Here is a 25,363-nt window from a genome sequence, read left to right on the forward strand (position 1 = left end):
TTTCCAGGCTGTAAGAACGCCTGCCGGGAAGGCTGATGTTCAAACTAAACATTGCGATAGAGGTGCCAAGGAGGCGTTGCATGCTGGATAGCATCACCACATGGGTGGCGTTAGCCGGCGCAGCGTTAGCTCTTGGCACCTCTGCCAAAGAGTCGACTGAATTTCTGCGCAGGTATGGACGCCGCTTACCGGCGCAGGTAGGCCTTTGCCGCCCCTTTAGCCGCCTCCCGCATGCAGTAATCGGTGGTGGTAGAAGCTGAATTTCGAACCCACACTGTCTGGTATGTGTCATGTATTCAACCAGCATTGTAACCCATGTATAAACTGACCTAAGTTGTACACCGTGAGAACACTGACCACTAGGTGGGAGACACTCCTAACCTGGACCTTCAGGTATAAAAGGGGAAGCTCCACTCACCTTCATCACTTGAGTGCTAAGGAATAAAGGACAGGTCACAGACTGACCTTTTCTCAAGCACGGGCCTCGTGTGCATTTATACTGTGTAGTAAGGACGTATCAATGGCGACAAAAAACTGGGATTTAAACCACGCGAGCATGGCCACTAGCAGAACAGACGAGAGGTACTGTGTTAAGGAATGGTTGGGACAGAGATTCAACATTGTTAAAGAACATCTCTAGGCAGACAAGGGCAGTCAGGCATGCCCCAACATGTAGTTGAACCCAGAGGGGGAGTTCAACAGAAACAATGGCAAGCTGAACAGCGATTCACGCCATTGCAAGGGACAATGCGGCCAGTAATGGGGCCATCAACACCTGTTAATGGTGCACTCAAGGACAATAACAGGGGCAGTCAGGGACGATCGACTGGCAAGGGACCTTTTGTTTCAAACCGCAACTCATGCTGGAGGCGTGGAGGCATACATTCAGCCGGAGTTTGCAGAGATGAGCAAAATACTTGCAGAAATGGACACTGGGGGAAATCGCTGGAAGCTGAAGTTCAGCGAGTTCATGTGGAGCACGTATACAGTTCATACACCAGGACGCCACTGATAATGGTGAAAGTGCTCCTCAATGGCATCCCAGTATCAATGGAGTTAGACACGGGTGCCAGCCAGTCCCTGATGGGTATCAAACAGTTCGAAAAGTTGTGGGCATCCAAGGCCAGGAGGCCAAAATTATCGCCGATTGACGCACAGCTACGGACTTACACAAAGCAGATCATTCTGGTGCTAGGCAGCGCCACGGTAGTCGTGACCCACAAAGATTCGGAGAACAGGTTGCCAGTCTGGATTGTCCCAGGGGACAGTCCCGCACTACTGGGGAGGAGTTGGCTTGCTGTCATGAACTGGAAATGGGGCGATGTCAATGCAATTTCCTCTGTGGAGCGAGTATCATGCTCACAGGTCCTGGTCAAATTTGACTCATTATTTCAACCCGGCATTGGCACTTTCATGGGGGCCAAGGTAGTGATTCACATAAACCCGGACGCCAGACCAGTACACCACAAGGCCAGAGCGGTGCCGTACGTGATGCGGGAAAAGATAGAAGGCGAATTGGACCGCCTGTTGAGGGAAGGCATCATCTCGCCAGTCGAATTCAGTGACTGGGCGAGCCCGATTGTGCCGGTGCTCAAGGCGGATGGGTCGGTCAGGATATGTGGCGATTACAAGGCCACCATCAATCGGGTGTCACTCCAAGACCAGTACCCGCTACCGAGAGCGGAGGACCTCGTTGCGACGCTATCCGGTGGCAAACTTTTTTCAAAATTGGACCTAACCTCAGCTTACATGACCCAGGAGCTGGCGAGTGAGTCGAAGAAGCTGACCACCATCATGACACACAAGGGGTTGTTTGAGTACAACAGATGTCCGTTCGGGATTCGCTCGGCCGCCGCGATCTTCCAACGAAATATGGAAAGCCTCCTCAAGTCGATTCCAGGGACGGTGGTTTTTCAGGACGACATCCTCATTACGGGTTATGATACTGAAGAACACCTCCACAACCTGGAGGAGGTGCTACGCAGACTGGACCGGGTAGGTCTGCGACTGAAAAAGGCGAAATGCGTCTTCCTAGCTCCAGAGGTAGAATTCCTGGGGATGAGGGTAGCAGCAGACGGGATCAGCCCTACTGCACCCAAGACGGAAGCGATCCAGAGAGCACCCAGACCCCGTAACACGATGGAGCTGTGTTCGTTCCTGGGGCTCCTGAACTATTTTGGTAACTTTCTTCCCAAATTGAGCACGCTGCTAGAGCCGCTACACTATGCAAAGGTCGCGAATGGGTCTGGGGGGACAGACAGGAAAGGGCTTTTAATAGAGCACGCAATTTGTTATGTTCCAACAATCTGTTAACGCTATATGACCCATGTAAGAAACTTGTGTTAACGTGCGATGCGTCGTCCTATGGTGTCGGGTGTGTGTTGCAGCATGTCAATGCCAAGGGTCAGTTACAGCCGGTAGCTTATGCCTCCAGGAGTCTGTCCCAGGCAGAAAGGGGCTACGGGATGGTAGAAAAGGAGGCGCTCGCATGTGTATATGCGGTAAAGAAAATGTACCAGTACCTGTTTGGCAGGAAATTTGAGCTGGAGACAAATCACAAACCCCTAACGTCCCTTTTGGCCGACAACAAGGCCATAAATGCAAACGCATCGGCCCGCATACAGAGGTGGGCATTCACGTTAGCTGCCTATGACTACACAATTCGGCATAGACCGGGCACCGAAAACGGCGCCGATGCACTCAGCAGGCTCCCACTAGCCACCACTGAGGGGGCTACTGAGCATGGTGCTGAGATGGTCATGACTGTTGAAGTTTTCGGAAGCGAAGGCTCACCCGTGACAGCCCATTAGATTAAAGTCTGGACAAATAGAGACCCGCTATTGTCTCTAGTCAAGAAATGTGTCCTGAATGGGGACTGGGCAGCCACGTACAGGGCATGCCCTGAGAAATTTAAACCATTTCACAGGCGCAAGGATGAACTCTCGATTCAGGCCGATTGCCTACTGTGGGGAAACCGCGTAGTCATGCCCCAGATGGGCAGAGAGATGTTCATCAGAGAACTCCACAATGGGCACCCAGGCATTGTCACGATGAAGGCAATTGCCAGGTCACACGTTTGGTGGCCAGGGATAGACGCAGATCTGGAACTTTGTGTTCGCAGGTGCAACACGTGTGCCCAGCTGGGCTATGCGCCCAGGGAAGCCCCCCTTAGCCCCTGGCCCGCCAAGCCTTGGTCACGCATCCATGTGGACTACGCAGGTCCTTTCATGGGAAAAATGTTTTTGGTTGTAATAGACGCCTACTCCAAATGGATCGAGTGTGACATTTTAAATTCAAGCACATCCTCTGCCACGGTAGAAAGTCTACGGGCAATGTTCGCCGCCCACAGTCTACCGGACATCTTGGTCAGCGACAATGGCCCGTGCTTCACAAGCACTGAATTCCAGGACTTCATGGCAGGCAATGGAATTAACCATGTTAGAACAGCACCGTTCAAGCCGGCCTCAAACGGCCAGGCAGAACGAGCAGTGCAGATAATCAAACAGGGGATGCTCAGATTCCAAGGGGGTTCCCTACAAACCCGCTTATCACGCCTCCTGTTGGCCTATAGATCCCGACCACACTCGCTCACAGGGGTTCCATCCGCAGAGCTACTAATGAAAAGGACGCTCAAAACCCGATTATCCCTTATACACCCCACCATGAAAGAAATTGTCGAGAGCAGGCGCCAGTCACAATATCACTACCATGACAGGAATGCGAGGGCGCGATGTATTGATGTAAATGATCCTGTTTTTGTCCTCAACTACGCTGCAGGGCCCAAATGACTCGCAGGCACTGTGGTTGCCAAAGAGGGAAATAGGATTCTGGTAGTTAAACTTACCAATGGACAAATCTGCCGCAAACATGTGGATCAAACAAAAAGGAGGTTCAGCAAACCCATTGAAGAAGCAGAGGAAGAACACGATATAGAGTTCACTCCACCACAGGTGACCGAACACCGGAACCAAAGGGAGGAGAGCCCAGTCACTGTGGGCAGTCTGGACAGGCCTGAGGCACTGCAAACAGCAGACACTCAGGCCAGCGCCCAACAACCGGAGCCCCAACTCAGGCGCTCTACAAGGGAGCGTAAACCACCAGAGAGACTCAACCTGTGATCCCAATAAGACTTTGGGGGGGGGGAGGTGATGTCATGTATTCAACCAGCATTGTAACCCATGTATAAACTGACCTAAGTTGTACACCGTGAGAACACTGACCACTAGGTGGGAGACACTCCTAACCTGGACCTTCAGGCATAAAAGGGGAAGCTCCACCCACCTTCATCACTTGAGTGCTAAGGAATAAAGGACAGGTCACACACTGACCTTCTCTCAAGCATGGGCCTCGTGTGCATTTATACTGTGTAGTAAGGACGTATCAGTATGGTATTGAGATGCACAGACTGGACGGTGCCAAGTTAAAGTTCTACTCTAGGACTTGAGCACATGCTGATACTTCATTGTTCTGAGAGAGTGTTGCACTGCTGAGAGTACCGTCATTCAGAAGAAACATTAAAGTGCGGCCCCATCTGCCTGTGCAACCGGTGAAGGAGGATATTGAAGAGGATATAGCACATCTTTCATCTCATTTGGTATTTGTTGTGTATGTGTTGGTGGCCATGTTTCCCAGTGTATTAATAGTCACTGCACTCCAAGAGTGATTCATTGGTCGTGAAGTACTTTGGAACAGCTTGAGGATGTGATTAAATGCTATTTAAAGGAAAGTTCTTTCAGTAGGTTTGAACCATGTGTTGACTCAGCGAATCTCAGTATAGTTGCAATTGGTTTCTGAGCTGGAGGGGTTTGGGGGATGTAAATCAACCACCATTCTTGCTCCTAACGACTATCTGTTAAAACAACCGATCAAACAGGGCAGCCCTACTCAATGCATGTTCAGTCTGGATTAGAGATGCAAGACCCACGCTAACTCTGCTGTTTACCAACCTGGGGCTCTCCAACCTGAGGGTAAAGCTGTTGGGATTTCCGAAGATCAGTGGCCAGGAAGGCCAGTGTTTTAGTGGGCCTTCCTGCGACTTACCTTAGCAAATCGTGGCAGGTTTACCTTTAGGTTGTAGCCAGTCATTGGGAACCGATGGTGCTGGCGCAGTTTAAGGCCAAATTGGATTTGGATCAAGTTATAAGAATATGATTTGTTAAAGAAAGAAAAACAAACTTGCATTTCTATAGCGCCTTTCATGACCACAGGACGTCCAAAGTGCTTTACAGCCAATGAAGTACTTTTTGAAGTGCAGTCACGGTTATAATGTAGGAAACGCGACTGCCAATTTGTGCATGGCAAGATCCCACAAACAGCAATGTGGTAATGACCAGATAACGTGTACTGTTGGCCACTCCCTGCCCCACAGTAGCTCAGAGTTTATGCAACGAGTAGCTCAGTCATCCAGAGCAGTTGGGTGAGGTACCAGAGTGTACGTCACCATTATTGAGCAAGGAGCCAGGTGAGATGGGGAGAAAGCAACTGGAGAACACTAAACAAAAGTATGCTGGCTAGACAAAGGTTACAGGATGTGGCAAGCATCGTACTTGTTGGACAGTTTGGCTTGAAAATGTGACAGGCAGCGAAAAAACAAACAAACATGCTAAATGAGCCAGAGCTTCAAATCCATCCTTCACTGATTATAGGTAAATGTACACAGCTTTAAGACTCGGCAATGGTGACGAATAATGTATTTCACTTTCACATGATGGTCGAAAGCATAATTTACAGTAGCGGAGTTTATGAGAGCACATTTTACTCTGAAATATTAACACGATACTTTTGTGCTCAGCTTGTGCTAAGTTTGGGCAGCAGTTTCAGCAATTCTAGGCGCCTCAGGGTTTTTGCTCCCAATTATTATCAGTGGGCCCCCTCTGAGAAAGTGAGGTTGGGAACATTAGGGGAGCCCAGTGTCATGGTTGACTGTGATGCCTCTACAGCCAAACATCCCGTGTCAGGGCTCACACGTGAATAATGGCCCCCGGGAGACAAGGTACCGCACTGCTGTTGGCTCCTTTGTAACCATACTCCAGTATGAATTGGCACTTTCAGGGGAGGAGTGGAGAAAATTGGAAGAGCTGATTGTCTGCGGGATTGTTTGTGAGCCTTGCTTTACACTCCAGCCTCTAACATCCTCCGGCCGTACAACTCTCCAAGAACTCTGTGTTTCTCCAACTCTGGCCTCCGGTGCATCTCCGATTTCCTTCGCCCCATCATCGGTGGCTGTGCCTTCAGCCTCTGGGCCCTAAGTTCTGGAATTCCATCCCTAAATTTCTCCACCTCTCTCCTCCTTTAAGATGCTCCTTAATACCTACCTCTTTGACCAAGCTTTTGGTCACCTGTCTTAATATCTCCATACGTGACTCGGTGTTAAATTTTACCTGATAACACTCCTGTGAAGCGTCTTGGGAAGTTTTAATACATTAAAGGTGCTATATAAATACAAGTTGTTGTTATACTCAGAATTAATGGTGCTCTCTGATTCAGAGTGCAGATGATTAAACGCATCAAAATCTGCAAACAGGAATTCCCTTGCATTTTGTAATAAAAATATAACAGAAAACAAACCTCGTCATCATCGAAGGAATAAGCATGATCCCGAGATGTGATTTTGTTGCAGGCCTGAGGCGTATACAAATCTTTTCTGTGGTCTGCCTGGTATTTCTGATCTGTAAAGAAGATTTGTCTGGGTTATTGCTCGTCTGCATTCAAAATGAAACATTTTACAACAGAAATGTGCTAATATGCAGCTTCCAACACAATTTGATATCAAGTTAAAGAGTGAGTTAGAGAACAGAAACAACAGCCAGATTTTCACTTCCTGACTGTTACTCCTGCTGATTGTCAGTGTAAGTGGACATTAGGCAAAGACAGGATCGGGCTCGACTGCGATGACCCAACGGTCAATGTCCAGATTATCGTGAAGAATGACCATTTAGGTCAGGGAACTAAGTATGGTCAGCCAATGTCTGGAACTATACCGCAGCAATCATTTAGAGGGGGAGGGAGGAGGCGGAATCATAACGCTCCTGGCAAGGCTGCCTCAGCACCAACACCAGCAGAGGGCTTGGAGGGACGCTTTGTCAGGGTACGGTGTACATAGGAGTAGGCCATTCAGTCCGTTCTGCCATTCAATTAGATGATTGCTGATCTGTATCTTAAGTCCATCTACCCACCTTGGCTCAGTAACCCTTAATACAATTACCTAAAAGAAATCTACCGATCTCAGTTTTGAAATGTTCATAGAAACATAGAAAATAGGTGCAGGAGCAGGCCATTCAGCCCCTCTAGCCTGCACCGCCATTCAATGAGTTCATGGCTGAACATGAAACTTCAGTACCCCATTCCTGCTTTCTCGCCATACCCCTTGATCCCCCGAGTAGTAAGGACTTCATCTAACTCCCTTTTGAATATATTTAGTGAATTGGCCTCAACTACTTTCTGTGGTAGAGAATTTCACAGGTTCACCACTCTCTGGGTGAAGAAGCTTCTCCTCATCTCGGTCCTAAATGGCTTACCCCTTATCCCTAGACTGTGACCCCTGGTTCTGGACTTCCCCAACATTGGGAACATTCTTCCTGCATCTAACCTATCCAAACCCGTCAGAATTTTAAACGTTTCTATGAGGTCCCCTCTCACTCTTCTGAACTCCAGTGAATACAAACCCAGTTGATCCAGTCTTTCTTGATAGGTCAGTCCCACCATCCCGGGAATCAGTCTGGTGAATCTTCGCTGCACTCCCTCAATAGCAAGAATGTCCTTCCTCAAGTTAGGAGACCAAAACTGTACACAATACTCCAGGTGTGGCCTCACCAAGGCCCTGTACAACTGTAGCAACACCTCCCTGCCCCTGTACTCAAATCCCCTCGCTATGAAGGCCAACATGCCATTTGCTTTCTTAACCGCCTGCTGTACCTGCATGCCAACCTTCAATGACTGATGTACCATGACACCCTGGTCTCGTTGCACCTCCCCTTTTCCTAATCTGTCACCATTCAGATAATAGTCCGTCTCTGTTTTTACCACCAAAGTGGATAACCTCACATTTATCCACATTATACTTCATCTGCCACGCATTTGCCCACTCACCTAACCTATCCAAGTCACTCTGCAGCCTCATAGCATCCTCCTCGCAGCTCACACTGCCACCCAACTTAGTGTCATCCGCAAATTTGGAGATACTACATTTAATCCCCTCGTCTAAATCATTAATGTACAATGTAAACAGCTGGGGCCCCAGCACAGAACCCTGCGGTACACCACTAGTCACTGCCTGCCATTCTGAAAAGTACCCATTTACTCCTACTCTTTGCTTCCTGTCTGACAACCAGTTCTCAATCCACGTCAGCACACTACCCCCAATCCCATGTGCTCTAACTTTGCACATTAATCTCCTGTGTGGGACCTTGTCGAAAGCCTTCTGAAAGTCCAAATATACCACATCAACTGGTTCTCCTTTGTCCACTCTACTGGAAACATCCTCAAAAAATTCCAGAAGATTTGTCAAGCATGATTTCCCTTTCACAAATCCATGCTGACTTGGACCTATCATGTCACCATTTTCCAAATGCGCTGCTATGACATCCTTAATAATTGATTCCATCATTTTACCCACTACTGAGGTCAGGCTGACCGGTCTATAATTTAACCCCCAGCCTCAACAGGTTTTTGGGGGAGGGAGTTCCAGATTCCCACTGCCCTTTGTGTGAAGAAATGCTTCCTGACATCACCCCTGAACGGCCTGGTTCTAATTTTAAGGTTACACCCCATTGTTCTGGATTCTCCCCACCTGAGGAAAACATTTCTCTTGATCTACCTTATCAATTCCTTTAATCATCCTAAACATCTCATGTTTAATCTCCCCTTAATCTTCTATATCTAATGGAATACAAGCCTAGTCTATGCAAACTGTCTTAAAATGTAACCCTTTTAACCCCGGTATAATTCTGGTGAATCTTCACTGCACTCTCCAAGGCCAATATATCCTTTCTGAGGTGCGGTACCCAGAACTAAACGCAGTGCTCTAAAGCAGAGAGATTAATACTACATTGTCAGGTACGTTATGTGCGCGAGGGCTAGCGTGTAATTTGAGATTAAAGCAGAGAGATTAATACTACATTGTCAGGTATGTTATGTGCGCGAGGTCTAGCGTGTAATTAGAGACAGACATGCTACCGACTAAACTAAACTGATGCTTAGTAGCTAGCGTTGCAGATTTGCTTCGCCTCGTCTCTCAAGAAGGTGCAGGGTGTATCGAGGCCCAAAAGGAAAGAAATCCTGATTGGAAATTAGATGCTTTCATCAGGGAGGAACAGGGAAGGGAAAATCAGTGGTAAGTCAATCCAGGGACTTGAGCACAAAATCTAGGCTGGACTCCTGTGCAGCACTGACGGAGTGTTGCACTGTCGTTGGTGCCGTCTTTTGGATGAGACTTTGGCCAGTACACTGGGGAGTACTCCACTACTTTTCTTCAAAATAGTGGCATGAGATCTTTACGTCCACCTGAGAGGGCAGTCGGGGCCTCGGTTTCACATCTCATCCGAACGACAGCACCTCCGACAGTGAAGCGCTCCCTCAGCACGGCACTGAAATGTCATAAAAACATTTTCTGCATTGCCTTAGGGTTGTTGATGCTGCCTTTCAAGAGTTATGACAGTACGGTCTCCAATAATCTGTTGATATTTGCAGCGGAACCTCCACACAGAAAAGTCTGAAAGCCATTGCATTAAGACAGTAATTACATTTTGCTGCTGCTACAGAGTCTACACTGGAATATCAAAGCAGGGATGCTAATTTAATTGTTCGCAGTTTAAAGCAACAGAGCTGTGACAATCCAGCCACACAAATCAGTTTTGCATGATTCAGTGCTGCAGTAGAAAGAAATTCAATAAAGGTTGTATTCAGTCAAATTTCTTTTGTGCTGAGGTAGTTGATCTCAGCCAAGGAGCTCGAATGGGTCTCCATGTGCCCCTGGATGAGAGATGGGACTATCGATCAGGGTCTCCACTTGGGCTAGCACTTGCTGCAACATGTGCACCTGTGGACAATCGGTGAGGTCATGTTTGGACTGTCGACAATTGGAGGCCTGCCTGCTTCTGCAGAAGTCTACCTCAGCACCTTTAGAGTGGGGGAGAAAACGATATCAATGATTCTGGAAATTCTAATCTTGCAAAAAAATTCTGTGTGATCTTACAAAAGCAGGAATTGTTTCAAAATAAAAAAAATTAATGTGTGTGATGAGCAGAATATGCAGATGAAATAAAATGTCAGAATGAATAGTTGTGCTTGAAAATAGTGTAATTCGGAAGGATAGACAAGAAGGGAAAGGAGGTGGGTAGCTCTGTTAATAAAGGATGATATCAGGGCAGTTGTGAGAGACGATATTGGCTCTAATTAACAAAATGTTGAATCATTGTGGGTGGAGATTAGAGATAGTAAGGGGAAAAAGTCACTGGTGGGCGTAGTTTATAGGCCCCCAAATAATAACTTCACGGTGGGGCGGACAATAATCAAGGGAATAATAGAGGCATGTGAAAAAGGAATGGCAGTAATCATGGGGGATTTTAACCTACATATCGATTGGTCAAATCAAATCGCACGGGGTAGCCTGGAGGAGGAATTCATAAAATGCATACGGGATTGTTTCTTAGAACAGTATGTTACAGAACCTACAAGGGAGCAAGCTATCTTAGATCTGGTCCTGTGTAATGAGACAGGAATAATAAACGATCTCCTTGTAAAAGATCCTCTCGGAATGAGTGATCACAGTATGGTTGAATTTGTAATACAGATTGAGGGTGAGGAAGTAGTGTCTCAAACGAGCGTACCATGCTTAAACAAAGGGGACTACAGTGGGATGAGGGCAGAGTTGGCTAAAGTAGACTGGGAACACAGACTAAACGGTGGCACAATTGAGGAACAGTGGAGGACTTTTAAGGAGCTCTTTCATAGTGCTCAACAAAAATATATTCCAGTGAAAAAGGGCGGTAAGAGAAGGGATAACCAGCCGTGGATAACCAAGGAAATAAAGGAGAGTATCAAATTAAAAACCAATGCGTATAAGGTGGCCAAGGTTAGTGGGAAACTAGAAGATTGGGAAAATTTTAAACGACAGCAAAGTATGACTAAGAAAGCAATAAAGAAAGGAAAGATAGATTACGAAAGTAAACTTGCGCAAAACATAGAAACAGATAGTAAAAGCTTTTACCGATATATAAAAAGGAAAAGTTGGTCCTTTAGAAGATGAGAAGGGGGATTTAGTAATGGGAAATGTGGAAATGGCTGAGACCTTAAACAATTATTTTGCTTCGGTCTTCACAGTGGAAGACACAAAAACCATGCCAAAAATTGCTGGTCACGGGAATGTGGGAAGGGAGGACCTTGAGACAATCACTATCACAGATTCCTAAAGGTGGCAGACCAGGTGGATAGGGTGATTAAGAAGGCATATGGATTACTTGCTTTTATTGGTCGAGGCATAGAAATACAGGAGCAATGAAGATATGCTTGAACTGTATGAAACACTGGTTGGGCTGCAGCTGGAGTGCTGTGTGCAGTTCTGGTCACCACATTACAGGAGAGATGTGCTTGCACTGGAAAGGGTGCAGAGGTTATTTGCAAGAGTGTTGCCTGGACTGGAGAATTTTGGCTGAGGAGAGATTGGAGATGCTGGATCTGTTTTCTTTGGAACGGAGGAGGCTGAGAGGAGCCCTGATTGAGGTGTATAAAATTATGAGGGGCCTGGATAGATGGATAGGAAGGATGGCACTTTAACTGCACATCCAAGTATTTTTTTTGTGTGTGGTGGGGGTTTCTGCCTCTACCACCCTTTCGGGCCCTCTCAGCCCTCTGGGTGGGGAGGTTTTCCCTCGTGTCTCCTCTAAACCTCCCCTCAATTGCGAAGTGTTGCAGTACAGCGGGACCTGGGTGTACTTGTGCATGAAACACAAAAGAATAGTATGCAGGTATAGCAAGTGATCAGGAAGGCCAATGGAATCTTGGCCTTTATTGCAAAGGGGATGGAGTATAAAAGCAGAGAAGTCTTACTACTAGGGGGATCAAGGGGTATGGCGAGAAAGCAGGAATGGGGTACTGAAGTTGCATGTTCAGCCATGAACTCATTGAATGGCGGTGCAGCTTAGAAGGGCCGAATAGCCTACTCCTGCACCTATTTTCTATGTTTCTATCACTAGGGAGGTAGTGCTGGACAGGCTAATGGGACTCAAGTCCTCTGGTCCTGATGAAATGCATCCTAGGGTATTAAAAGAGATGGCAGAAGTTATAGCAGATGCATTGGTTATAATTTACCAAAATTCTCTGGACTCTGGGGAGGTACCAGCGGATTGGAAAGCAGCTAATTTAACGCCTCTGTTTAAAAAAGGGGGAAGACAAAAGGCAGGTAACTATAGGCCGGTTAGTTTAACATCTGTAGTGGGGAAAATGCTTGAAGCTATCATTAAGGAAGAAATAGCGGGACATCTAGATAGGAATAGTGCAATCATGCAGACGCAACGTGGATTCATGAAGGAGAAATCATGTTTAACTAATTTACTGGAATTCTTTGAAGATATAACGAGCATGGTGGATAGAGGTGTACCGATGGATGTAGTGTATTTAGATTTCCAAAAGGCATTCGATAAGGTGCCACACAAAAGGTTACTGCAGAAGATAAAGGTACACGGAGTCAGAGGAAATGTATTAGCATGGATAGAGAATTGGCTAGCTAACAGAAAGCAGAGAGTTGGGATAAATGGGTCCTTTTCAGGTTGGAAATCGGTGGTTAGTGGTGTGCCACAGGGATCGGTGCTGGGACCACAACTGTTTACAATATACACAGATGACCTGGAAGAGGGGACAGAGTGTAGTGTAACAAAATTTGCAGATGGCACAAAGATTAGTGGGGAAGCGGATTGTGTAGAGGACACAGAGAGGCTGCAAAGAGATTTAGATAGGTTAAGCGAATGGGCTAAGGTTTGGCAGATGGAATACAATGTCAGAAAATGTGAGGTCATCCACCTTGGAAAAAAAATCAGTAAAAGGGAATATTATTTGAATGGGGAGAAATTACAACATGCTGCGGTGCAGAGGGACCTGGGGGTCCTTGCGCATGAATCCCAAAAAGTTAGTTTGCAGGTACAGCAGGTAATCAGGAAGGCAAATGGAATGTTGGCCTTCATTGCGAGAGGAATGGAGTACAAAAGCAGGGAGGTCCTGCTGCAACTGTACAGGGTGTTGGTGAGGCCGCACCTGGAGTACTGTGTGCAGTTTTGGTCACCTTACTTAAGGAAGGATATACTAGCTTTGAAGGGGGTACAGAGACGATTCACTAGGCTGATTCCGGAGATGAGGGGGTTACCTTATGATGATAGATTGCGTAGACTGGGTCTTTACTCGTTGGAGTTCAGAAGGATGAGGGGTGATCTTATAGAAACATTTAAAATAATGAAAGGGATAGACAAGATAGAGGCAGAGAGGTTGTTTCCACTGGTCGAGGAGACTAGAACTAGGGGACACATCCTCAAAATACGGGGGAGCCAATTTAAAACCGAGTTGAGAAGGAATTTCTTCTCCTAGAGGGTTGTGAATCTGTGGAATTCTCTGCCCAGGGAAGCAGTTGAGGCTAGCTCATTGAATGTATTCAAATCACAGATAGATACATTTTTAACCAATAAGGGAATTAAGGGTTATGGGGAGTGGGCGGGTAAGTAGAGCTGAGTCCACGGCCAGATCAGCCATGATCTTTTTGAATGGCGGAGCAGGCTCGAGGGGCTAGATGGCCTACTCCTGTTCCTAATTCTTATGTTCTTATGGATTAAGCATTGGTCTTCTCAGCCAGGGATTATTGTTCCATCTGGGGTGCAGTCAGCTTGGCTCACTGGTAGCACTGCTGCCGGAGTTAGCTGGTTGTTGTTTCAACTGCCACCACCTTCTCAGCCAGGGATTATTGTTCCATCTGGGGTGCAGTCAGCTTGGCTCACTGGTAGCACTGCTGCCGGAGTTAGCTGGTTGTTGTTTCAACTGCCACCACCAGCACCCCCCTCAAACCCAAACCAGGCACCTAATGAAAGATGAGTGCAGTAACTCGGGAAGTGCTGCCTTCTGCATGAGAGGTTCAACCGAGGCCACAAATGCCTACTTCAGTGGATGTTAATGATCCCATAACGCTATTTGAAGAAGAGCAGGAGAGTTCTCACCGGTGTCCTGGTCAGCATTTGAACTGCAAACCTAACTTCACCAAAAATAGATTGTCTGGTCATTATGTCTGCTGTTTGTGGGATGCTGCTGTGCGGAAATTAGCTGTATAACTGTGACTACACTTCACAAAGTAATTAATCGGCTGTGAAGTGCCTTGGGATGTCCTGTGGGCATGAAAGGCTCCATGCAAAAAGCACAAAAAAAATCTACCAGTGCACCTCCGACAGTGGTCTTTCAAATGAGACGTACAAGTGGACGTAAACGATCCCATGGCACTATTTCGAAGAAGAGCAGGGGAGTTATCCCCGATGTCCTGGTTAATATTTATCCCTCAATCAACATAATAAAAACACAGATAATCTGGTCATTATCACATTGCTGTTTGTGGGAGTTTGCTGTGCGCAAATTGGCTGCTGCATTTCCTACATTACAACAGTGACTACACTCCAAAAGTACTTCATTGGCTGTAAAGCGCTCTGAGATGTCTGGTGGTCGTGAAAGGCACTATATAAATTCAAGTCTTTCTTTCTTTCCATATAAATGCAAATTCTTTCTTTAAAAACATATCTGAATCACATTTTATTAATCCTACCTCTGAACTAAAGCCAATATCTAAAATAAAAACGTGTGTTACTTCTGGTTGACCTGAATTCCCCTGCAATTTGAAAATGCCAGCATCCTCTGATGCTGCTGGGTAAATATGACCCAGTGTCCTCTGTATATAGAAACCCTGGAGCCACTGTTGTACAGTACAGTATTTCACAGTGCACTGAGAGAAGCCATGAGAAAATAACACTAAATGCTCAAATAAGAGTAAATGGCATTCCTTATGCTGTGTTCAACATAAACATTGATTCAGTTTGAAACAGAACAAGTTGGAATTACACAGGTCAGTTCGCATCTGAAGAAAAAAAGACAAATTAATGTTTATGGGAAAAAGGGTTTAGAATTTCAATTCCTATGACTCGTCTCACCTAAAACTGATAAGATATTGACTAATTGATATATTTTGTAGAATTTGTTTTTATTTTAAATTTCCAGCTTTTGCATTTTATCTTTTTATCTCCCAAGATAACCTGTTTCTCCACTAGCAACCATCTCCTTAAACCTCTCTCCTCTGCTCCCTCCACCCTCACCTCTAATTTGAGAGGTGCTCATGGATTTCTTCGTCACCAAGATAGAGACCATCTATTCAGCTGCCTCTGCTGACCTGCCCTTCCTGTTGCCCACCAAACCAAGGCTCCCCCACCCTAGCCCTGCAGCATTCTTTTCAGGGTTTTTGCCATGTTCCTTCCTCCCCATGCTTTCTTCAAACTCACCTCATCTATGAGATCAAACTCTTATAAAAGCTAAATACTGCGGATACTGGAATCTGGAATAAAAACAGAACATACTGGAAATCTCAGTGGGTCAGGCAGCATCTGTGGAGAGTTAACGTTTCGGGTCGATGACCCTTCGTCAGAACTGGAGAGTGTTTGGAAAGAAAGAACAGATTCTTAAACTGCACTGAAAGGGGGAGGGGAAGAAAGAACAAAAGGGAAGGTCTGTGATAGAGGGGGGCACGGGGGGGAGGAAGACAGAAGAGATTAGAGAGACAAAAGGGATGATGGGCCAAATTCAAATGGTAATGCCAGGAGTTAGGAAAACGTTAGTCAAGATAGGGTGTGAATGGCAGGATAATGACCAGCTGCCATTAGAGACAAGGAGAGAAAAAGAAACTGGCTCGGGGAGTGTGGGGGGGGGGGGGGGCAAAGGGAGCTAAAGATTGGCAGCGTTTATGCTCTGAAATTTTTGAACTTGATGTTGATTCCTTCCAGGTGAAACAGCGATTTACTTGTACTTCTTTCAATTCAGTATACTGTATTCGCTGCTCACGATGTGGTCTCCTGTACATTGGGGAGACCAAGCGAAGATTGGGTGACCGCTTTACGGAGCACCTCCGTTCAGTCTGCAAGTGTGACCCTGAGCCCTGAGCTTCTGGTCGCCTGTCACTTTAATTCTCCACTCCATTCCCACTCTGATTTCTCCGTCCTCGGTATCCTACACTGTTCCAACGAAGCTCAAACCAGACAGTCTGAACCTGGGCAGGACCGGAACCGATGTCCTAGGCGGAGTGTTTGCTAGTGCTGTTGGGGAGGGTTTAAACTAAAAAGGCAGGGGGATGGGAATCTATGCAGGGAGGCAGAGGGATGTAAAAAGAGGGCAGAAGCAAAAGGTAGGAAGGAGAAAAGCAAGCGTGGAGTGTAGAGAAATCAAGGGCAAAAATCAAAAAGGGCCACATTACAACATAATTCTAAAAGGACAAAGTGTGTTAAAAAAACAAGCCTGAAGGCTCTGAGTCTCAACGTGAGGAGCATTCGTAATTAGGTGGATGAATTGACTGCGCAGATAGCTGTTAACGGATATGATATAATTGGGATTACGGAGACATGGCTCCAAGGTAACCAAGGCTGGGAGCTCAACATCCAGGGGTATTCAATATTCAGGAAGGAGAGACAGGAAGGAAAAGGAGGTGGGGTAGCGTTACTGGTTAAAGAGGAGATTAACGCAATAGTAAGGAAGGATATTAGCGTGGATGAAGTGGAATCTATATGGGCAGAAAACATTAGTGGGAGTTGTGTACAGACCATTCGGCCCTTCTAGCCTGCACTGCCATTCAATGAGTTCATGGCTGAACATTCAACTTCAGTACCCCCTTCCTGTTTTCTCGCCATACCCCTTGATTCCCCCTAGTAGTAAGGACTTCATCTAACTCCCTTTTGAATATATTTAGTGAATTGGCCTCAACTACTTTCTGTGGTAGAGAATTCCACAGGTTTACCACTCTCTGGGTGAAGAAGTTTCTCCTCATCTTGGTCCTAAATGGCTTACCCCTTATCCTTAGACTATGACCTCTGGTTCTGGACTTCCCCAACATTGGGAACATTCTTCCTGCATCTAACCTGTCTAAACCCGTCAGAATTTTAAACGTTTCTATGAGGTCCCCTCTCATTCTTCTGAACTCCAGTGAATACAAGCCCAGTTGATCCAGTCTTTCCTGATAGTCAGTCCCACCATCCCGGGAATCAGTCTGGTGAACCTTCGCTGCACTCCCTCAATAGCAAGAATGTCCTTCCTCAAGTTAGGAGACCAAAACTGTACACAATACTCCAGGTGTGGCTTCACCAAGGCCCTGTACAACTGTAGCAACACCTCCCTGCCCCTGTACTCAAATCCCCTCGCTATGAAGGCCAACATGCCATTTGCATTCTTAACCGCCTGCTGTACCTGCATGCCAACCTTCAATGACTGATGTACCATAACACCCAGGTCTCGTTGCACCTCTCCTTTTCCTAATCTGTCACCATTCAGATAATAGTCTGTCTCTCTGTTTTTACCACCAAAGTGGATAACCTCACATTTATCCACATTATACTTCATCTGCCATGCATTTGCCCACTCATCTAACCTATCCAAGTCACTCTGCAGCCTCATAGCATCCTCCTCGCAGCTCACACTGCCCACTTAGTGTCATCCGCAAATTTGGAGATACTACATTTAATCCCCTCGTCTAAATCATTAATGTACAGTGTAAACAGCTGAGGCCCCAGCACAGAACCTTGCGGTACCCCACTAGTCACTGCCTGCCATTCTGAAAAGTACCCATTTACTCCTACTCTTTGCTTCCTGTCTGACAACCAGTTCTCAATCCATGTCAGCACACTACCCCCAATCCCATGAGCTTTAACTTTGCACATTAATCTCTTGTGTGGGACCTTGTCGAAAGCCTTCTGAAAGTCCAAATATACCACATCAACTGGTTCTCCCTTGTCCACTTTACTGGAAACATCCTCAAAAAATTCCAGAAGATTTGTCAAGCATGATTTCCCTTTCACAAATCCATGCTGACTTGGACCTATCATGTCACCTCTTTCCAAATGCGCTGCTATGACATCCTTAATAATTGATTCCATCATTTTACCCACTACTGAGGTCAGGCTGACCGGTCTATAATTCCCTGATTTCTCTCTCCCTCCTTTTTTAAAAAGTGGGGTTACATTGGCTACCCTCCACTCGATAGGAACTGACCCAGAGTCAATGGAATGTTGGAAAATGACTGTCAATGCATCCGCTATTTCCAAGGCCACCTCCTTAAGTACTCTGGGATGCAGTCCATCAGGCCCTGGGGATTTATCGTCCTTCAAGCCCATCAATTTCCCCAACACAATTTCCCGACTAATAAGGATTTCCCTCAGTTCCTCCTCCTTACAAGACCCTCTGACCCCTTTTATATCCGGAAGGTTGTTTGTGTCCTCCTTAGTGAATACCGAACCAAAGTACTTGTTCAATTGGTCTGCCATTTCTTTGTTCCCCGTTATGACTTCCCCTGATTCTGACTGCAGGGGACCTACGTTTGTCTTTACTAACCTTTTTCTCTTTACATATCTATAGAAACTTTTGCAATCCGTCTTAATGTTCCCTGCAAGCTTCTTCTTGTACTCCATTTTCCCTGCCCTAATCAAACCCTTTGTGCTCCTCTGCTGAGTTCTAAATTTCTCCCAGTCCCTGGGTTCGCTGCTATTTCTGGCCAATTTGTATGCCACTTCCTTGGCTTTAATACTATCCCTGATTTCCTTTGATAGCCACGGTTGAGCCACCTTCCCTTTTTTATTTTTACGCCAGACTGGAATGTACAATTGTTGTACTTCATCCATGCGGTCTCTAAATGTCTGCCATTGCCCATCCACAGTCAACCCCTTAAGTATCATTCGCCAATCTATTCGAGCCAATTCACGCCTCATACCTTCAAAGTTACCCTTCTTTAAGTTCTGGACCATGGTCTCTGAATTAACTGTTTCATTCTCCATCCTAATGCAGAATTCCACCATATTATGGTCACTCTTCCCCAAGGGGCCTCGCACAACGAGATTGCTAATTAATCCTCTCTCATTACACAACACCCAGTCTAAGATGGCCTCCCCCCTAGTTGGTTCCTCGACATATTGGTCTAGAAAACCATCCCTTATGCACTCCAGTAGTAGGGAGGTTGGGGATGGCATTAAACAGGAAATTAGGAACGCGTGCAATAAGGGTACAGCAGTTACCATGGGTGACTTTAATCTGCATATTGATTGGGCTAACCAAACTGGTAGCAATACTGTGGAGGAAGATTTTCTGGAGTGTATAAGGGATGGTTTTCTAGACCAATATGTCGAGCAACCAACTAGAGAGCAGGTCATCCTAGACTGGGTCTTGTGTAACGAGAGAGGATTAATTAGCAATCTAGTCGTGCGGGGCCCCTTGGGGAAGAGTGACTATAATATGGTAGTGACTATTAAGATGGAGAGTGACAGTTAATTCAGAGATTAGGGTCCTGAACTTAAAGGAAGGAAACTTCGATGGTATGGGACATGAATTGGCTAGGATACACTGGAGAATGAAACTTAAAGGGATGACGGTGGCTCGGCAATGGCAGACATTTAAAGATCACATGGATGCACTACAACAATTGTACATCCCTGTGTGGCGTAAGAATAAAAAAGGGAAGGTGGCTCAACCGTGGCTAACAAGGGAAATTAGGGAAAGTGTAGAATCCAAGGAAAAGGCATATAAATTGGCCAGAAAAAGCAGCAAACCTGAGGACTGGGAGAAATTTAGAATTCAGCAGAGGAGGACAAAGGAGGAAAATAGAGTATGAGAGAAAGCTTGCAAGGAACATAAAAACTGACTGCAAAAGCTTCTACAGATATGTGAAGAGAAAAAGATTAGTGAAGACTAATGTAGGTCCCTTGCAGTCAGAATCAGGGGAAGTCATAATGGGGAACAAGGAAACGGCCGACCAATTGAACAAATACTTTGGTTCTGTCTTCACTAAGGAAGACACGAATAACCTCCCGAAAATACTAGGGTACCGAGGGTCTAGCGAGAAGGGGGAACTGAGGGAAATCCTTATTAGTCAGGAAATGGTGTTAGGGAAATTGAAGGAACTGAAGGCTGATAAATCCCCAGGGCCTGTTAGTCTGCATCCCAGAGTAGTTAAGGAAGTGGCCCTAGAAATTGTAGATGCATTGGTTGTCATTTTCCAACATTCCATAGACTCTAGTTCAGTTCCTCTGGATTGGAGGGTAGCTAATGTAACTCCACTTTTTAAAGAAGGAGGGAGAGAGAAAACAGGGAATTATAGACCGGTTAGTCTGACATCGGTGGTGGGGAAAATGCTGGAATCAATTATTAAAGACGTAATAGCAGCGCATTTGGAAAGCAGTGACAGGATCGGTCCAAGTCAGCATGGATTTATGAAAGGGAAATCATGCTTGAAAAATCTTCTAGAGTTTTTTGAGGATGTAACTAGTAGAGTGGATGAGGGAGGACCAGTGGATGTAGTGTATTTGGACTTTCAAAAGGCTTTTGACAAGGTCCCACACAAGAGAATAGTGTGCAAAATTAAGGCACATGGTATTGGGGGTAATGTATTGACGTGGATAGAGAACTGGTTGGCAGACAGGAAGCAAAGAGTGGAAATAAACGGGTCCTTTCAGAATGGCAGGCAGTAATAGTGGGGTGCCGCAGGGTTCAGTGCTGGGACCCCAGCTATTTACAATATACATTAATGATTTAGACAAAGGAATTGAAGGTAATATCTCCAAGTTTGCATATGATACTAAGTTGGGTGGCAGTTCGAGCTGTGAGGAGGATACTAGGAGGCTGCAGGGGGACTTGGACAGTTTAGGTGAATGGGCAAATGCATGGCAGATGCAGTATAATGTGGATAAGTTTAAGGTTATACACTTTGGTGGCAAAAACAGGAAGGCAGATTATTATTGAATGGTGACAGATTAGTAAAAGGGGAGGTGTAACGAGACCTGGGTGTCATGGTACATTAGTCATTGAAAGTTGCCATGCAGGTATAGCAGGCAATAAAGAAAACAAATGGCATGCTGGCCTTCATAGCGAGAGGATTTGAGTATAGGAGCAGGGAGGTCTTACTGCAGTTGTACAGGGCCTTGGTGAGACCACACCTTGAGTATTGTGTGCAGTTTTGGTCTCCTAATCTGAGGAAGGACATTCTTGATATTGAGGGAGTGCAGCGAAGGTTCACCAGACTGATTCCCGGGATGGCAGAACTGAAATATGAAGAAAGACTGGACTGACTAGGCTTATAGTCACTGGAATTTAGAAGAATGAGAGGGGAGCTCATAGAAACATAAAATTCTGATGGGTTTAGACAGGTTAGATGCAGGAAGAATGTTCCCGATGTTGGGGAAGTCCAGAATCAGGGGTCACAGTCTAAGGATAAGGGATAAGCCATTTAGGACTGAGATGAGGAGAAACTTCTTCACTCAGAAAGTTGTGAACCTGTGGAATTCTCTACCACAGAAAGTTGTTGAGGCCAGTTCGTTAGATATATTCAAAAGGGAGTTAGATGTGGCCCTTATGGCTAAAGGGATCAAGGGGTATGGAGAGAAAGCAGGAATGGAGTGCTGAAGTAGCATGATCAGCCATGATCTTATTGAATGGTGGTGCAGGCTCGAAGGGCCGAATGGTCTACTTCTGCACCTACTTTCTATGTTTCTATGTAAACTCGAGAAACAGCACCTCATCTTTCGTTTAGGCACTTAGTGTTCTGGACTCAACATCGAGTTCAAAAATTTCAGAGCGTAACCGCTGCAATCTTTGGCTCCCTCATCTCCCCACCACATCCTCCCTCCCGCCCCCCCACCCCAAGAACCTTTCTTTCTTTTTATCTCCTTGTCTCTAATGGCAGTTGGTTATTATCCCGCCATTCACACTCTATCTTGACTAATGTTTTTCGAACTCCTGGCATTACCATTTGAATTCGGCCCATCATCCCTTTTGTCTCTCTAATCTCTCCTGTCTTCCTTTTGTTCTTCCTTCCCCTCCACCTTTCAGTGCTGGTTAAGAATCTGTTCTTTCCGAACACTCTCCAGTTCTGACGAAGGGTCATCGACCCGAAACATTAACTTTGCTTCCTCTCCACAGATGCTGCATGACCTGCTGAGATTTACAGCATTTTCTGTTTTTAGGTCAAACTCCTACTTCTTCAAACTCCAATCCCACCAAATTCCTGACCACCCATCCTCCCTTCCTGGCCTCCATACTTGCTGACATTTTAAGTGTCTCCCTCTCCTCTGGAATTATTCCCTTCCCTTTCAAAACTAACCCCCCTCTTCAAATAACCCATTCTCCATCCAAGCAAACTATCGCCTCATATCTTACCTTTCCTTTGCCTTCCAAAGTCCTTGAACGTGTTGTCGCCTCCCTGGTCCATGCCCATCTTTCCTGCAATCTTTCTGAATCCTATCAATCGGGTTTCCAAAGTGCCCCTAACCAAGGCCAAGAACAACATTCTCAGTGACTGTGATCGTAGTACATTATTTACTCTTTCATCGTTCTTGTCTTTGCAGCCTTCAACACCATCCTATTCCAATGTTTCTCTTTTGTTGTCCAGCTCAATGGGACTGTCTTCACATGGTTCCATTTTTACCTATCTGATGTTAAGTCAGAGCATCTTCAGAAATGACTTCTCTTCCCACCGCACACTGTCCCCAAAAAGGCCCACACTTGGCCCCCATCCTTTTCCTCATCTACAATCTACCCCTTGGCAACATCATTCACAGACATGGGATCAGCTTCCACATAGAGGCAGATACACTCAGCTCTACTTGTCCACCACCTCTCTCAACTCCTTTATTGTCTCTGTGATTGTCAAATTGTTTGTCTGTCATCCAGTGTTCGATGAGCCACAATTTCATTCAGTTAAACATTTTGGCCCCAAGTTTCCACATGATTTGCTCCTGATTTTTAGGAGCAACTGGTGTAGAACGGAGTATCTTAGAAATCGGAAATCTTGTCATTTAGTTTGCTCCAGTTCTAGTCAGTTAGAACAGTTTCACTTTGGAACAGAATTTTTTTTTCAAAAGGGGGCGTGTCCGGCCACTTCCGCCTGTTTTCAAAGTTTTGTCAGTGAAAACTTACTCCAAACTAACTTAGAATGGAGTAAGTGACGATTTTTGTACGCTCGAAAAAACTTTGTCTACATTTTAGAAAATCAGGCGTAGGTTACAAATCAGGCATAGGGAATGGGCGGGGGGGGGGGGGTTTAAAGGGAAGTTTACAAACATTAAACACTTCAGTTTTACAAATAAAGAGCCATCATCAATAATAAATGATAAATACATCAATAAATCAACCAATAAATCAATCAAAAAATATTAATAAGAAATAATTTAAAAAAAAATCAATAAATAAAACATTTTCTACTTACCGACTGCAGCACCGGGAGCCCTCCAACAGCGTGTTGGGATCCCCCCCCCCCAGTGTGTCTCTGTCAGTGTCTCGATCTCTCTGTCTGTCTGTGTGTGTCTCATTCTCTGTCTGTCAGTGTCTGTGTTTCTGACAGCGAGGGGAGGGGGAGGAGGTGGGTAGAGGGAGAGAGGGGGGGAGCAGAGGGAGGGAAGGGGGAGAAATAGTGGAGAAGGGGGAGGGGGGAGAAGGGAATAAAGGGAGTTGGGGGGGGAAAGGAGATTGGGGGGGAAGGAGATGGGGATGGGGGGAAGGAGATGGGGGGAGAAAGGAGATGGGGGGGGGGGGGGGGGAGAAAGGAGAAGGGGGAGGGAGGCTGAACGGGCCGGGCCCGAGACTTCGGGCAGGGCCCGTCCCCAGCACCAGATTTACAGGTAGGTGGCGTTGGGTCGGGGGGGGTGGTGGGAGGGAGGTCGGTTCGGGCCGGGGGGAGGGAGGGAGAGGGAGGTCAGGTCGGGGGGAGGGAGGTCAGGTCGGATCCAGTTCGGGGGGGAGAGGGAGAAGCGGGAGTCGGGTCGGGTCCGGAAGCGGGGGTTGGGGGGGGGGGAGCGGGAGTCGGGTCCAGTCCGGGGGGTGGGGGGGGAGTCGGGTCGGATCCGGAAGACGGGTTGGGGGGGGGGGGGGGGGGAGTGGGAGTCGGGTCCAGTCCGGGGGGTGGGGGGGGAGTCGGGTCGGGTCCGGAAGCGGGGTTTGGGGGGGGGGGTGCGGGAGTCGGGTCCAGTCCGGGGGGTGGGGGGGGAGTCGGGTCGGGTCCGGAAGCGGGGGGGGGGCGGGTGGAAGCGGGAGTCGGGTCGGGTCCGGGGTGGGGGAAAGCGAGAGTCAGGTCGGTGTCGGGTCTGGTCGGGGGGAGAGTGGGAGTCGGGTCGGTGTCGGGGGAAGCGGGAGATGAGTCGGGTCGGGAGGAAGCAGGAGCTGGCCGTGGGAGGAGCCTTATTGACGCAGCCCCAGTGGGGCCATTCGGCCAGGGCTAGGGGCTGCGTGCTTCGGGCCCCTCCCACACAGTTTCGGGCGCCTGGAGCTACTGCACTTGCGCGCCCACTGTAGCGCGCATGTGCAGAGATCCCGGCACTGTTTTCGACGCAGGGACCTGGCTCCGCCCTCTACAGCTCGTGCTGCGCTGCGCCGAGGGCCAGAAGACCTGCAGGGAGCTGGAGAATCTGGAGGGTTTTTTTTAAGGCGCACTTTCTGGCGTGAAAAACGGGCGTCCAGGTCGGGACTGCACCGTTCTAGGCGCGGCTCGAAACTTGGGCCCTTAAAGACTGGAGCCATTGCCTTTGGCCCCCACCACAAAATCCATTCCCTCACCACTGTTCTCCATCTGTCTCCCCAACCACTGACTCAGGCTGAACCAGCCAGGTAGAAATCTTGACATCTTATTTAACCTCCAAGTTGAGCTTCTGAACCCACATCCTTTCCATCACAAAGCCTACATTCACCTCTGTAACATCGGTCGCTTCTACCTCTACCTCCAGATTCAACTATTCCAATGCTCTCCTGGACAACTCACATCCTCCAGCCCCTGTAAAACTTTAACTCACGATGTCCCGTTCACCTATCACCTTTGTCCTCGCTGAACTACATTGGATTCCTGTCCCAAAGCCTCCAATTTAAAATTTTCATCCTTGTATTTAAATCCCTTTATGGCCTCACCCCTCCCTATTTCTGAAACCTCCTCCAGCCTTACAATCCTACTAAATCTTTCCGTTCTTCTCACTCTGGTCCCTTGTGCACCCCCTCTTCCTTTGTAACAACTTGCATTTATATAGCGCCTTTAACATAATAAAATGTCCCAAGGCGCTTCACATAAGACAAAAAAATTAGACACCGAGCCACATAAGGAGAAATTAGGATAGCTGACCAAACGCTT

The 25,363-nt window shown here is 46.8% G+C and overlaps 1 protein-coding gene across 10 annotated transcripts in view; it reads right to left on the bottom strand.

Moving 5' to 3' along the window:
- The window catches only part of terb1 (telomere repeat binding bouquet formation protein 1), a 235,388-nt gene that overhangs the window by 3,949 nt on the left and 206,076 nt on the right, over positions 1-25,363 (bottom strand). For 8 of the 10 annotated variants that reach the window (XM_070898307.1, XM_070898303.1, XM_070898304.1 and 5 more), the window contains one exon: positions 6,568-6,668. In XM_070898307.1, the coding sequence (XP_070754408.1) occupies positions 6,568-6,668 (101 nt within the window). Of the gene's footprint in view, positions 1-6,567; positions 6,669-22,416; positions 22,518-25,363 lie in introns of those variants that run through there. The other 2 variants (XM_070898310.1, XM_070898308.1) reach the window with 1 other exon arrangement.

The sequence above is a fragment of the Pristiophorus japonicus genome, chromosome 13 (assembly GCF_044704955.1).
Source record: "Pristiophorus japonicus isolate sPriJap1 chromosome 13, sPriJap1.hap1, whole genome shotgun sequence".
NCBI classification, from domain to species: Eukaryota; Metazoa; Chordata; class Chondrichthyes; family Pristiophoridae; genus Pristiophorus; species Pristiophorus japonicus.